Genomic DNA, 15,822 nt, shown 5'->3' with positions numbered 1-15,822 from the left:
CCTGACTACCGCACCCCGCCGCTTCCCCGCCTCTCGCCTCCCCTCGGCGGCGGGACTTCCCCGCAGGCCGGTCGCTGGCCTGACGCCGGTGGGCAGGAAACACGCTCGCCCGGAGCCAGCACCACGGCCTGCTGGACAGCTGCCGGACCGCGCTGCCCTGGCTGCTGTTGGCCTATTGCACCTTCCCAGGCCGTCGCTGGAACAGGGCTGGCCTGGCCCGGCCCGGTACGCCGCCGTTGGCAGCCGCTAGCTCTGGGTGCGCGGGGAAAAGGCTGGGGCCGGGCCTCTAGTAGGGCTGTCCCTTCGCCAGTTTTGGCTCTTCTATGAAAACAAGGGTGTAGGGCCAGAAGCAGGATGGCCAGTCCCTGCTACGACTTTGGGGCTACTTTCCTGCCTCTCCTCAGGTAACTTCAGAAGGTGGAAGCTAGTATGCTGGGGCTGAGTGCTGCTGCAGCAGCTCAACCTATTCCCACCTGTGAATCAGCTTTTGTTGTTATTAGACTTACAGTGAGTCTTAACCCATGTGTGTATTTAGTATAACTTTATCATTAGACTTTAAGTATTCGTTTTGCTTGTTATCCTTAAAACAGCTGTTACCTGCTAAAGCTGTTACCTTTTAAAAATTTCATGCATTAAAGAGTCCTGCTAGTTGAACTAGACTGCTTTTGGTTTGAGTTTTATACTAGATGGATAGGCAGGGGTAGGTAGTCTTTCTCTTGGGAATTTTTACTGCTGTTTTGTTATGGCTTAATAAAGCCCCCACTATTTCTGCTGCCCCTTTACTCCTCAAATGCTGCTTCTCAGAGGTGAGTGGAGAGGCCTTGCACTCTGCAGTGGAACCTGGGAGCTCAGTGCCGAGGTGCCCAGTCTCCTTCTGCTTAAGGCAGCTTAGTCTGTGTAGCACTTACGGCCTTCCTCAGCACAAGGCCTGCTTGATGCAGCCTGGTTCTTTTACTGTGGGATGCTGCCACTTTCAGACCTGTACAGTGAGTTTATGGAGTGCTGCATCAAAGCTAAAAAGCTTTTCCAGAACTGCAGATGCTCTGAATGCAGCCTATACTCATTCTGCAGTGCAGTCACTGTTAGTGCCTGTCTGGGCACCTGCCAATCCAAGTTGGCTACCTGCTAACACAGCTTATGTGTCTTTTCACCTTCTTGGATGGACTGCGTGTGAAAAGGTGTATTACTTTCTCTAGTTGGCATTCATTAGTAATTGTGATGGCTTATAAATGTTAATGTGCTAGAGCTGATAGTAAAATGTTTAAATTCATCCTTTAGTATACTATTTGTATTATTCTTACTGTAAGGCTGTTGGAAGAAGCATTTGGAGTTAAACATTTGTTTATTAGGACATAATTAATTTTTTGTATTTGGAAACCCATAGAGCTCTTTAAATTAATTTTAAATATTGAGTGTTCACCCGGCTGCTGTATTATGGTCATGCTATAAAATTTCTAAACTCTTCTATTCAGGTGTTCTAGTCAAGTGTTGTCCATGGCTGCAGTTTTAGCAGCTCAGATCTTTCTGAGATGGAATACTGTTTTTAAAGGTTTTCTTATTTCTTTGTTTAGAGGGGTTTTTTTACAACTGCTGTGATTTTCCTGGGAAAAAAGCTTAGAAAACATTTTGAACATCTGCTTTCCTGGCACCCTTTGGTAGATCATATTGACGATAACGCTTTTTCAGAACTATTTTGCAAGAATGTGACTTATGTGTTTTCTAAGGAAAACTTTGCGTTTTCCTGCCCCAGATGTCATGTAGAAGTCCTCTTCCAGCAAAGGAAGAAGCTGGATATCCATATCTGTTAGCATACTGATCTGCAAATATTTTACAGAGTTTCTTAGGAAGCATAGACAAATTTTTAAATGAAAGGTCAAGGTGGCATGGTAGTGTATGTCACTTTGGACTTGCCTGTTCATATAATGTACATTTAATCTAAAATCTGTACATATATTTATTTGCATCATTTGCTACACCTGAGGCCTGTACTTTGAATATATTTACCTTGAAACTTCTGGGGGTTTTGTTCCGGGTTGTGTCCTCAATATCAGAGGGGTTGGACTGGCAGTTGTGTTTCTTGGGGTTTTTTTCTTAAACTGCCAACTTCGTAACAATATTAACTCTCAATTAGGCAAAGCAGTCAGGAGGTTGGCTTATGTGTATGATTTGTTTTATATACTTTGGAATATATCTTTATACTTATTTATAAACATATCATAAGCTTTGCTTCTTGGGGTCTGTGCAGCTGGTAAATCTTGATGTATGTGTATAATGAGCTTCTTTTTATTTTACCTAGGTTGAAACACTCTCAAATAAAATATGTGTAGATAATGATGTATTCTTAATTTTACTAAATAGACCAACTTCTCTTGTCTATTTAGTCCTCTAGTCATTTGAAGAGGGAGGGAGAAAATACACCAAACTCTGAAAAACTCTCAGCTACTTTGCTTAGAAAGGCTCTCAATATTGGCAAGTTTGCTTTCCGTTTGGGATGCAAGAATTCAAATGTGTGGTTCTGAATTCAGCTCTCGGCAAGGGAGTAGTTTGAGTTGGGTATGAGGAAAAAGCCCTGTGAAATTGGAAGATAAACAAGAAGTGTCTGAAGTTCTCTATTTCAGCAGTAACAATGACGTTGCAACTTTTTTTGCAACATCAAGACATATCCTTGTTTGCCCTTTTCAGAATTCTAGGTTGCTGTTCCTGCCATGTGTTCTGCTGAGTAACTTGCCATCTTGTATAAGAGATAGAGTAGCTTAGCATGTTGACTAAGCTGTCCATACCCTTCAGAAATTAACTATGGTTTCTTAAGTACAAGTTGCAGTATGCTTTAGATTTATATGTAAATTTGTGTCTGTAGTAAGCAAAAATAGGCTTTTTAAAAAAACAAAACAACAACCTTCCCCCTCCCCCAAACATTTAAAAAAATACAATTGAATTTCGCTTATTAAAATTGAAGTATGTTTGAGGGGTTACTAGTATGGGAAATCCAGTTTGATTTAATGTCAGGTAGATAAAGTAGAACGAATAATTAATGTTCAATTTTGCTAACAAAATATTTTGTAGGATGCAGAGCTTCTGAGCTTCTAGGCTATTCTGGTTGGTTTTATATTGTCCTGTAGCATATTGGTGATAAGATAAAAAGCAGTTAGCGCTCCTTCTGGAACTCTGACTGGACTGTTTTCTTCATAGTGAACTCGATGCACAAATATTCCAGACAGTGAAATGCTTCCTAATGGCAGCGTGGAGTCTCTATTTTCAAGTAGGCCATCAGGATAGCCTAAAATTAGCTTCAGGCCAGTATTTCCCAAAAATAACTTTAAAAAAGTAAAAATTGTGTGCTTTCTAGAGTGGAAAGCAGGTTTCTTAACCCAGAAGATACCGGAATAATTACTTTGTGAAGGCATAGCTTCAACTAGGTTTAAATTTAATTTTTAATTGTGTTTCAGATTCTTCTAAGTTGTACTTGAAGCTGCCAAAATGGTTCTAGCAGATCTTGGAAGAAAAATAACTTCAGCATTACGCTCACTGAGCAATGCTACGATTATCAATGAAGAGGTATGTAGTATGTATGTGTGCTGGCGCTAACATTTAGAAATAAAAGTTCTGAGAAGTTCTCAAAGGCTTATGAGAAGCTTGAAGTAGGTTGATGTTATCTTGAGGCTCTTTTCTCTCAGGTAGAAGTTTTAGCTAGAGGTTTTAACCCCCTGATATTACTGCCAGAACTTAGAACCAGATATAGACATGTATAATCACCGCAGGCACAGTGAATCCCATGGTCAAAAGGTCCTTGAGCATGGTGGCTGTACTAAGGGAGATTAGTGTTCTGAGGAGGTAACACTAAAGGAGGCGAAATGTGCCTAAGGTTGGGTGGAAGATAGGCTGTGAGACTATATAGAGTGCTCTTATTTATACGTGTGTGCAGCTGAACTGTGGAGATGGCTGCGAGAAGCTGAAGTTTTAAAAGAACAAATAGCTTTCAGTGTGAACTTTGCTGTCTTAAATGTGAGGATTATGTTTTTTTGCTGTCTTTATATTCAAGTCAATACAATATGTGACTGACGAGGCTGTCTTGGAATAGTCTGTTGTTTTGGTTTTTGTTTTTGTTGCGTATTTGGGTTGGTTTTTTTTCTTCTTTTAAATTTAGGGTTTAAAATTATAAATAAGTATTTTCTGTTATATGGACTGAAGAAGAGGGTGGAAACTAATTGATGTGATGGTTTAGAATGGCCTCTGAGTAAATAAATTGTTAGAAACTCTTTTTGGGTAGGCAGACAAGTGGCTTAAAATAACTAAAAAGTAGGCTTACCAAGGGTTATAGGGTTGGAACTTGTGCACAGAAGAAAGACTTAACAAATCTCAAGCTGGGAGACAACAAATCCTTAACTGAATCTAACATAGCCCAATTTTGGGTTTTGTTTTCAGCAGTAGAAACTTTTCTCCTGCAAGAGCTCAAGCTGTGCAAATGAAACCATTTATGCAGGTGTTACTTTCGGAAAAAGTCTTTCTGTTCATGGCTTTTCACATTGAAAACCACTAAATTGGGTTCCTAACTGAGGCACTTAACTTGCCTAAAAGATACACCCCAGAGCAGCAGTCCAGTTTCTGAGAATGCAGATGACAGTATGTCCATTTTTGCTTTAAGGGACACTTTTTTTTTACAGATTGTGTTAAGAGATTCTTTTTGTAGCTTTTTGTTACAGTTGACTGTGAGCAGTACCTGCAGGGAAGTTTAGGAAGACTTGCTACCATGCAAGCTGCTGTTGTGCTAAATGCAATAGGAAGTGTTCTGTGTTACTTTGTTATAGTGTGCATGTTACAAATTGAGGACCCTTCTTTTCCCATATTACCCTTTCAAGTTTAAATTGGATTTGCATAGGAACAAATGCATAGACTTTTCTTTGTGGCAGTCAGTATGATAGGACGGCATGCATTTAATTTGTAAAAGACTTTGTTATACGGTAAATACTTTCACATCTTATTTTGGCCTAATACTGTGTATTGTAAAACCATTTTTCTTTTATACTTTAAAGGTTTTAAATGCTATGTTAAAAGAAGTATGTACAGCACTACTGGAAGCTGATGTTAATATTAAACTTGTGAAGCAACTCAGAGAAAATGTCAAGTAAGTAAACTAATCAAAATGCTTAAACTTCTGATGTTTGTAAAAGTTGTAATTCAAGGTTACAGAAGAATAACTTCTAACTTGATACGGTTTTCTTAAACACACACATTTTATCTTTAACAGGAAAATACAGTTTAAATGTCTAGCCAGTTTCCTTCAAAGAATCTTCATGAAGTTTAGCCAGTTATTGTTGTCAGGCTTGTTTCAAAATAATGTTCCTGTTATCAGTTGAATGGTATGATAAACAAGTTCTTTGTTACTTCCTAGACACCTCGTCTTCACATGTTTTGTGCTGGATATAAGTAGATCTGTATAAGACCAGTACTGTTACTTGGCTGTTATCAGACGTGTAATTCAAGTAGATGCAAGTCTGAAAGATCCAAGTATTTTAGAAACCTGGTTTTGTCCTGCGTATAAAAGTAATGTCTCAAGTGCATGTCGTCTTAAATATGTCCTGTCTGAAAACTCAAGGCAAATCAGAGTGCTGTTCCAGTTGCAAAGATTGCATTTATGCCTAGGTTAAAGTGATGCTGTAAGTTATGCTAGTGTTTCATGGTTTTCCTAAACTCAGGTCTGCAATTGATCTGGAAGAAATGGCATCTGGCCTTAACAAAAGAAAAATGATTCAGCATGCTGTCTTTAAGGAACTTGTTAAGGTAGGACTTCAAAACTCTGTATTATGTCACTTTTCTTGTACAGCCTAGGCTGTAGAATCAGTACAGTGTTAAGGTTGTTGTGTGGTACCTGCAGTTATGTTTCTTGTTGTAAGGCTTCTTACTATTGCAGACAGTAATATTCTTCTGATTGAATATACTTCCTGAGCATTGATCTGACTAACTTCAATTTTAGCTTCAAGTTCAGCTGTTCTTAATCTTCAATTGAAATTTAAAGACAAAATAAGGGTAAAGTACTGTTAGCTTCTGGAATGTCTTTGGTTGTCCCAGAAACACACCCTTGCTACCCTAATAAAGATTTGCTCAAAGTACTTATAATCCTTTGAAAAAGTGTTAATTAACAACCTAGCAGTCATGGCAGCATTTTTCTTTAATCTGCCTGCTGGGTCAAATCAGTACCTGGGTATCAGTATTCTTTCATTTTTCCAGTTAACACTATAGTCTTTTGTTCTGTAGTCTGTGCCCACCCATATGATAGTTCTCTGGAATGCATGTACCTTCTACTTTTTAAGAAGTGAGGCAGCAACCCTAAGAAGTCTTCTTTACTGTAGGATTTTCACCAGAAGAGGTTCATCTTGAGCAGTGATGGTGGGGTCGAGGTCATGTTTCTGTGTTGTCTGTTATACTTGTGCCATGTATACAGGCCACCCTGACTTTGGTGCTTGATATTACAAATAACACTGTTACTGTTACAGAATTATTATGCATAACACTATGTATTTTTAGATATCTTGCACAGACTGTTGCTTGTCACTGTAAATCAGCAAGCATCTAAGCCAAAATAAGACCAGACTATGCTTAAGTTGGTTTGCTTCACTGAATATAAAACCAGGCACCTAGCATGACTGTGACACTGTTCTGTGCTTCTGAAGTTCACTTCTGCAATGTATGTTATTCTTTAGCTTGTAGATCCTGGAGTCAAAGCATGGACACCTACCAAAGGAAAACAGAATATTATAATGTTTGTTGGTTTGCAAGGAAGTGGTAAAACAACAACCTGTTCAAAGGTAACTGGCACTGTGAATCTGTTTGCATGTCTTTTTTTAATGTTTTTTGTTTCTTGGGGAAAGTGGTGATCATTGGACTGCTTTGGTATGATTTGCTTGTGATCAGTGCTGTTTCTGTTAGTAGGAAAGTACTGATTAAAGTGTAGAGATATATTTGCAGAGGGGCTTCTGAGATAAGAAGAATGTCCAAAGTAATATTCTTGTGGGGCAACTTATGGTTTGTAGAACTTTCTTCAAGATATTTTTTTTAAACTAAACTCTTGATGAAACAGTACTGTTTATGGACAAGAAATTCCATTCTTTCTGGGTTTCAGACTGGTATTATAAATGGAACTGATCTCATTCCATTACCTGTTTAGGGAGACCAGTGGGAGCTGGCATCTGTGTTAGATGGAAGTATGAGTGGGTGATGTGAAACCTCTTCCAGCCCCAAACTCATTGAGAAGACTTGGATTTGTTTTTTTTAAGGCTAAAAAAAGAATGCTCTGATTAAGTGTTTAACTTGTTTATGATAGTTGTTGGGAGGAAAAAATACCATGTGGAAAAAGATACATCTATGTTGCTTTTTTCAGTCATCTGCTTCTGAGATTCACAGAAAGGCTATTCTAAATATACCACTATTCTGATTTTATAAGTCTCTTCTAGTGCTTCTGTAGGCAAACTGTGTTTTGGAAGTCTGTCTTGGGTCAACCAAATATTCTGTGAATGTACATTTTACCAGTGAAGCTGACTTTTACAAGAAAGTAAGGATTCCATTCAATCCTTTAAAACATGCCCCTGAAATGGAAATATCTTTGCTCCTCTGGAAATACAGAAACAAAAAGCTGTACAAGTTGTAGCCATTACAGTACTTAATATTGAAGTACTTACTGCTTTGGGTAGTGTCCTGGTTTTGACTGAGAGAGAGTTAATTTTCTTCCTAGTAGCTGGTATAGTGCTGTGTTTTAGCTTTACTACGAGAATAACTACTACAAGAGGTAGTTTCTAAAAGCTAGTTCTATCTGCACTATTAACAGTAAGCAGAATCGAGGAGTTAGTAAAATGGGAACTGGAATTATTTGTAGACATTCCTAGCTCAGGAAACTGGAATCAGGAGCAGAGGGAAGCAGTTGTTTTCATCTTGCCTTTAATAATTATTTGTGTAACATACTTTTCTAAACAACAGAGGTGCAGGTGCTAACATTGGGTACCTGTACAGTGTTACTAAGTAGTCTCAGTTATAGGAAAGCTGGCTTGATTTTTTTTCTTTTTTACTGAGTCTGTACTTCAGTGAGCGTATAAGTTGTTATACAGTGTTATGCTTTCTCATGGGATTTTAGTGTAACTACTTGTTTTGGATTTCTTTTCACAGTTGGCATACTTCTATCAGAGGAAAGGTTGGAAGACATGTTTGATATGTGCAGACACGTACAGAGCAGGTAATACAGTCTTTAATGATGTGGTTCTTTAATACTTACAGATTTATTTTTTTTTTAACAGCCCCTTGACTATATCTGTCTTATAGGTGCTTTTGACCAGTTAAAGCAGAACGCCACAAAAGCAAGAATTCCCTTTTATGGGAGGTAAGCATCTTTCATTGTTCAGAGAACAATTCAATTCCAACGATATAGTGTTTTTTACTGAAGATCTCTCACTAGGCTCCATTCAGTGTTGCGTAACTGCTTAGATTTTTATAATATTTGCTCTGATCAGGTGAAAATTCTGCTTAATCCAGTGTGCTGTCTGCCAGTAGTAGAAGGTAAGGATAGCTTAAGAGATCAGGCATCTGGGGATAATTCTGTTGAATGTTCTCTCAGTGAGTGGCAGTATATAGGTCTTTACCGGACAGATTTTCAGGAAGTACTGTTAAAGATCAAAGGGTATGTTTTTTGGACCTTTAATTTTTATTGTCAAGTAGGGGCAGCAGTGAACCTAAAATAGCTTTTATAAAGCAAGAAGTAAGTTTTCCTTAAGCTTCATTGGAAATGTACTGTCTAGGTGCTCAGTTAAATCTTATTTCACAGAAGGGCTGTTTAGTGCGGTTTTCAGCAGGGGAGACGATCAGTCCTTTGTGCTTCACTTTACTGAACAGTAAGGGCAAACGACTTAGACATTTTAAATCAATTTTTTGCTTGACATGAGAGAAAGTCACTCTTGAAATCCAGATCGTTAACCAGTTTATAGTCAGGTGATGAAAGTTTGAATTAGTTTCTTTGGTAACTCTGCTGATTTGTTGTTTATTCTTCTTTTTGTTTTCTTTGTTTTTCTTTGTGATCAGTTATACAGAAATGGATCCTGTAATTATTGCCTCAGAAGGTGTTGAGAAATTTAAAAACGAAAACTTTGAAATAATCATTGTTGATACAAGTGGACGTCACAAACAGGAAGATTCTTTGTTTGAAGAGATGTTACAAGTTGCTAATGCCATAGTGAGTAGTTTCAAGAATAACTTCTGTTATAGTAATTTGACTACAATTAATTTATGTTTATCTCCCAATGTTCTGTGTGGTTAAACCAGGGCTGGATGATCAGTGCTTGATAGTTTTAATTCTTCTGTCTTCAAATGAAGAGGATGCTTGCATGTAACTACACTGCCATTCCTGCTTTAACTTTTCCTTTTCAGGATCTTTTTATATTGAAAAACTAGATAAAAGAACCAGTTTGATCTGGTTTCCTGTAGCTGTATGTACTGAATTTTCTGTGATTTTTCACAAATAATTGCCCCGAAACAAAGATGATGATTGGATAACTTTCAACAGCTTTGATATGTAAATGTAAATGGGTTTTCAAAGCCTGACTATTTGATTCTGTGCTCTTGCATGAGAGTATGATGGTTGCCACACAACTGTTGCTAATAGCTAACTTGTTTTCAGAGGAATGGATTTCCTAAAGCTCGTAATGTAAAAGCCAAGGGAAGACTTCGTTAGCCATTAATTGCTCATAGATCTTAATTAGCTTATTGGCTCAGATACTAGCTAAAATCACTCAAAACATAAGTAATCACTGTAAACCTATAAAATTGTAATATTTTGTGCTGTAGATAAGTCACAGTAATACAGCATCAGTTTTCAAATGGTTGTTTGACAATACTGTTTGTAAAACAGTTGTCCTTTTTTTTCAAACTGCACAGCCCTTACATACTCTTATTGCAGTTAGTTCTGCTGTTGAACATAACGCATGAACACTGTCTAAGCAATAAGGAAATGATTACTTTATGAATCTCTTATTTCTCCTAGCAACCAGATAACATTGTTTACGTGATGGATGCTTCCATTGGCCAAGCTTGTGAAGCTCAAGCTAAAGCTTTCAAAGATAAAGTAGATGTAGCTTCTGTTATTGTTACTAAGCTTGATGGACATGCAAAAGGAGGTGGAGCTCTTAGTGCGTAAGTATTGTGTTAGTTGTGTCCAGCACCTGGCCGTGCATGGACAAACATGAAATACGTTAGTGTCTCAAAAAAACTTGCCTATGAAAGTGTCACTGTCACACTGCACAGAATCTAAGATTTAAGTAAGGAGCAGTTATGTTCTTATCCTACTTCTGGTGGATAGTATCACCCATGGACTATTTAACATCCGTCAGTATCAGATCTTCTGATGTACTGCCAATACAGTAGTGTGTATTGTAACATGTCAGACTTGCGTCTTCTGAAAACAGCATCAAGCAGTTGTATTTACTGGGTCTTGCCTATTAGGATTTTTTTTTTTTTTTTACAAAAACATAAATTTGGACTTAATAGATATGACTTACTTGAAAATGTTGATTCTCATTTAATGCCCAAGATTTTTTTTCCAAAAGGGGAAAAACTCTAGCTAGTCATATCTAATGGCCTTAAAGCTGTTATGCAAATCAAACTTCTGGATTGCCAGTGTCCAGCAACTTGATAAAAAATTAGTATTCATTCATACTTTCCTGAATAACGTTCTTGTTGGATTTCCCTGTGCTGTATCATGACAAACTCAATTGAGTAGAAAATGTTAACGTTTTATTTTCCGTCTTATACAATGGCGTGTCAGACTAATCTTCAGCTGTGCTTCAATGATATAGCTTGTATGCAGCTGAGATGATGTCAAAACAGTTGATGACTTACTAAACTGCTTTCTGACTTTGATCTTAAGTATTAGAGTTCATAAACTGTCATATCTATTTTGCTGTTATTTATGGAAAAAAAAAAGACAAAAACCAAAAGCTTGTTCCAGTTGTCATGTGCTTGTATGTGTGAAGTCTGCTGTGTTCTATACATTCTGTAGACTGGAAGCTGAATTAATGTAAAAGCTAGTGCCAGTGACTGATTGGTGAAAAATTTCTTCCTTTTCTTATGTCTAAGCTTTTTTTCCTGGGTTGGAAACAAGATTGCTGTCTGTTGCAGGAGGTACCTTGAAGAAAATGTAATCAATGTCTGTTTCATCTGTCCTTGCAATACTAGCGAGGAGAGCACTAGGATAAAATGGAGAATATATCTGTTGATATTTTTCAAAGCCGAGTTTGTACAAACTAGATAAACATCTTGTCAGCTTCTCCCAGCTACCTATCCTAAATGCTGGATGTTTTTGTATTAATAGTTTGAGGAGTGGGATGAACAGTTGAGGAGAGAGGATGCACTGTGTTGATGCCTAGCTGATTGTGTTAATGGGTGGTACGAAAGATGGGTGGGTTTTGAGAGGCCATTTCATAAAATATATTTTACCGCAGAGTTGCTGCCACAAAGAGTCCTATTATTTTTATTGGAACTGGCGAACACATAGATGACTTTGAGCCCTTTAAAACACAGCCTTTCATCAGCAAACTTCTAGGTATGTACTATGTACAGCTGTACTTAAAAGATACTTACTTTGAATTGGATAATAGAAATTGAATTGTCACTTTCTTTTAATGCTAACTTCATAGATGGGTTGTTTCTTTTCCAGGTATGGGTGATATTGAAGGATTGATAGATAAAGTAAACGAGTTAAAGTTGGACGATAATGAAGCACTCATAGAAAAGCTCAAACATGGTAAGTTATTCCCAAGGACTGAATTGTAGGTTATTAGCATAACCTAATCATGGCAAGTCATCTCAGAGATGTAGACCATTGAATTCATCTGTAGACAAGTAATTTGTTTCATGTATGTAGTTGTGTTCTTTCTTGAGTGATAAGTGTGTCAGACCGCAGAATAATTAGTTTAATTCTTAAGTGTGTGCCATCTAAAACAGTTTAGCCATGGTAATAATGAAGAGGTTGATTTATCTATGCAGTGTATAGTATTTACCTTGTGAGTATAAAGAATAACTGAGAAAAGACAGCAAGGCAAAAATGCTAGTGTGACTTCTGCTAATCCTTTTTTTTTTTTTTTTGTTGTTGCTCTTCAGGTCAATTTACGTTAAGAGATATGTATGAACAATTCCAAAACATCATGAAAATGGGACCGTTCAGTCAGATCTTGGTTAGTTATCCCCAAAATATTTTTGTTTGATCAGATTTTCATTTCTATTTGACAAACTTTGCTGTAAACTTAAAATTCTTCATTGAAACTAATGTTAAGAGTCTGTACTTTTTCAGAAATATGAAATTACTTGCTTACTACGATACATAACTACTGAACTAAAGCTTGCTGTCTGTATTTCTGGCTGCTTAATTGAAATTAGTTCTGCCTCTTCTGACACAGTGTTTGTTTTCCATTTTTAAAACAAGGGTATGATCCCTGGTTTTGGAACTGACTTTATGAGTAAAGGCAATGAACAGGAATCAATGGCAAGGCTAAAGAAACTGATGACTATAATGGACAGTATGAATGACCAAGGTAAAACAAACTTCACCCACTATTTTATTTTTTTTTCCTCTCCATTGTTGAACAAGCGTATTTACAGAGATCTTTTTGGAAACAAGTTGGGCATAAGGCAGCATCTACAGTGACAGAAAATGACAAAGAGCATTTATCACTCTTAGAAATGGCGAAGAGTACATGTCTCAAACTTTCTGAATAAGTCTAAATATTTAGAGATACCTTGACAATTGCTTATTGCTGCTTTATCTGTGTAGAATAAGTGGGATTTTGAAGCATTTGGAGATTATTGTAGGGTAGTGGAAATGAATGTACTTTTATTTTTCATCCTATAGCTGTGCTTCTTGAATTATTAATGCTATACTTGCAAATTAAAAAGCTACATTCATCTTTAATCTGTTGTTGCTGTGTTTCATCCTACGCACCCTCAAATTTACTTGGTAACATAGCCTCGTCTCTGGAATTCAAGGTGGTGTTCCTAATCCATTTACAACTCTTGCAGGAGTATGCTCTTAACTTTGTGCTAAAACCCTTAATATGTTTAAGACCAGGTATGCTGAAAGCATAATTTATTCAGGTGACTTTTGCTGCCATGGTGATTAACATACAAGCATAACAATGTCTTTATACAACTCCTTAGAATATTACATCTCAATTATTTATGTTAAATTCTGCATTGTCATTTCTAAACCAAGATTTTTGATCCCTGGCTCAAAACTTAAGTTCGCAACAATAATGAGAACAAGTTTGCTACCAGCTGTAATAGTTTTTAATGTCAGTAACTGAATGGATTTCTCTTTCCGACACTGTAATTGCAGAACTTGACAGTACAGATGGTGCCAAAGTTTTCAGTAAGCAGCCAGGAAGAATCCAAAGAGTAGCAAGAGGTTCAGGTGTTTCTACCAGAGATGTTCAAGAGCTGTTGACTCAATATACTAAGTTTGCACAGATGGTGAAAAAGATGGGAGGCATCAAAGGGCTTTTCAAAGGTAAAAAAAAAACAACAAACCAAAAAATAACAACCTAAAGCAAACAAACAAAAACCCCAAAGAACACTTAGTAACTCAGTGGGGAGGTTATGTGATGTGTGAACACAGGTAATGTGAAAATGTCAATCAGGTGTTGAGAGAGGACAAAGTGAGCTGTAGCTTGCTTATTTTCCTGGTGTTTGAAAGTTCTTTTATGTAACTGGTGAGAGCTGCATTGTTCTTCATGACAATAATGTATAACGGTGAAAAATTACAGTATTTTTGGCTTCATCAATATAGACTTCATTACTGCTACACTACTGACACTTCAGTCTGTTATGTGGGGTGCAGGGACTGTTGATTGTTAAAATATTTTTAAGTGCCTGATACAGTAACTTTTGATCATGGACTCAAATGGGTTTGCATCTAGAATTAGGAGGTAGAAATCTGATTTATTTTTAGCCCCATATGTTGATCCACTTTCTTACAATTGCTTCTTTTGTATTTTTTTTTAGGTGGTGATATGTCGAAGAATGTAAACCCATCTCAGCTGGCCAAACTGAATCAACAGATGGCAAAGATGATGGATCCAAGAGTTCTTCATCATATGGGTACGTGTTGACTTTTACGGCTTCAGGAGAGGACTACCAATTAGAGTGGAGTGTTTGAAATATAGAAGTGAGGAAGGTGATATTACAAAGCATGCATTTAGTATCAGTATGAAGTATTTCTAGGTTTCCTGACAAAAATCATAAAGCTTAGTCCATATGATGAATGCTTCGCACTTACCAGTGCTTAATCTAGTCTCTTCACTGGTATTTGGCTCTCAAAATTATCAGTTGGAGGGGTGTCCGAAGTAGTAAAGTGGTGACTGTAAGCATGACTGTGCTAAAGCACATCTATTCCTAAACTTCCCTTCTTTTGTAGTCTTTGCCTCAAATGCCTGAATTTGACAGGAGTATCTTTATTTAAAGACTCCGTTCTGGAACTTTACTAATTGATAATGGTCACGACTTCAAGGTTTTTTCTTTTGTCTAGATCTTAATACACAGGTGATCATAAAACCTGCTTCAAGCCTGGTGTTTTGTAGACCTTCCTGTGATTACTCAATTGTCCATTTTCAATAGCCACTGAACCTTAGCTTCAGTCTTGGGCGTTTGCATTTGTATATTATTGAAATAGTGCGTGTTCACTGTGATAAGGCCTGAAGCAAGATAGCTGTGCTTCAGAGTTAATTAACACATCCGTGTTCCCACTTACCTTCTGCAGGTGGCATGGCAGGACTGCAGTCAATGATGAGACAATTCCAACAAGGTGCTGCTGGGAATATGAAAGGCATGATGGGATTCAATAATATGTAAAGAAGCCTTAATAAAAGTGGACTTTGACTCTTCATGGCAACTTCAGTGAAAGAATTTGCTTTCTTCCTTTTTACAGTGATTAGGGGAGTAGTCTTTTGAAATCTTATTCAAGCTTCTCAGTTTCTACATCTAATTTCTGAAAACTATTTTTGCTTAAATTAGTTCCTCTCCACTAATAACTGATGGCACAAAGAGTAATTAAATTTAATAGAACAAAATCATTATGTAAAAATTTAATATTTAGAGACTTTTTAATTGTTTACATCAAATGGCAGCCATTATATTTGTAAACAACCGTGATCTTTGGTTATAGTAACATAAAATGTCACAAATACACTGTAAAATAAAATTTAAGTGGTTATAAACAAAGGAATGGCCTGTTTCTTCAGTTTTCATAACTGTCCTTTATCAGTATGTAATTGCATGATTTCCTTTGTTTGAGTTGTTTCTAATGGCTGTTTTAGCTCATATTTGGCATTGATACTGTAAGAATGATCCAGTATCTGAAATGTGCTGTTGCTGCTCAGGTATTTTCTTTGAAGCATTTGTAGAAGATGGATGTGCTGTGCTCCGGTTTGTACAAACCTTTCTGCTTAAGAACATTACTGTTCTTCCCCTGTACACAAAGAAGTAACTAAAGCCATATGGGTATGTAGTTTTCAAGCTGAAGATTAATCTTTATACCAGCCTGCCAATTAAGTGGTTCTTTCATCATGGAGATAAGTTCTAATACATACTTAGTATGTAGGGATTCTGTGCTGGTACTGAACTTAAACCAGACCCAGCTAGTTGTATCTGACTCAGTGTATTACCCCAACTCAGCTACAATCTGATTTTAGTTTCCTACAGCATTTTTTCTTTTAATATTCCAGTTTACTGTGTTGATCTCAAAAGGGTGGAATCTACAGGCACACTTGAGAAACTAGGTAGACCAGATGGACCTTGAAA

General features: G+C 37.1%; 1 protein-coding gene across 2 annotated transcripts; it reads left to right on the top strand.

Moving 5' to 3' along the window:
* The first annotated feature begins 3,159 nt into the window (after positions 1 to 3,159).
* Positions 3,160 to 14,919, top strand: SRP54 (signal recognition particle 54). 2 transcript variants are annotated; one of them, XM_057428406.1, is made up of 15 exons: positions 3,172 to 3,555; positions 5,031 to 5,122; positions 5,694 to 5,778; positions 6,699 to 6,803; positions 8,155 to 8,221; positions 8,308 to 8,365; positions 9,061 to 9,211; positions 10,019 to 10,167; positions 11,475 to 11,575; positions 11,690 to 11,776; positions 12,133 to 12,206; positions 12,455 to 12,563; positions 13,364 to 13,534; positions 14,029 to 14,124; positions 14,783 to 14,919. In XM_057428406.1, exons 1-15 carry the CDS (start codon positions 3,478 to 3,480, stop codon positions 14,872 to 14,874), a joined length of 1,515 nt encoding a protein of 504 aa, XP_057284389.1. In that variant the 5' UTR covers positions 3,172 to 3,477; the 3' UTR covers positions 14,875 to 14,919. The 2 variants fall into 2 exon arrangements, with proteins under 2 accessions (XP_057284390.1, XP_057284389.1); XM_057428407.1 differs by lacking the exon at positions 13,364 to 13,534 and having other exon boundaries at positions 3,160 to 3,555.
* The last annotated feature ends 903 nt before the right edge of the window (positions 14,920 to 15,822 follow it).

This window comes from Pezoporus wallicus, unplaced genomic scaffold (assembly GCF_028554395.1).
Source record: "Pezoporus wallicus isolate ANWC-B61680 ecotype Strahan unplaced genomic scaffold, APGP_CSIRO_Pwel_v1 contig_3486, whole genome shotgun sequence".
NCBI lineage: Eukaryota > Metazoa > Chordata > Aves > Psittaciformes > Psittacidae > Pezoporus > Pezoporus wallicus.
This window is presented reverse-complemented; position numbering and strand designations above follow the sequence as displayed.

What these genes read in the sequence shown, in the direction of transcription:
- SRP54 (XM_057428406.1), top strand. Translation starts at nt 3,478, where the DNA reads ATGGTTCTAGCAGATCTTGGAAGAAAAATAACTTCAGCATTACGCTCA. An exon ending in TCTTTAAGGAACTTGTTAAG is followed by an intron (nt 5,779 to 6,698) that starts GTAGGACTTCAA and finishes GTTATTCTTTAG; the next exon opens with CTTGTAGATCCTGGAGTCAA. An exon ending in GACCGTTCAGTCAGATCTTG is followed by an intron (nt 12,207 to 12,454) that starts GTTAGTTATCCC and finishes TTTTAAAACAAG; the next exon opens with GGTATGATCCCTGGTTTTGG.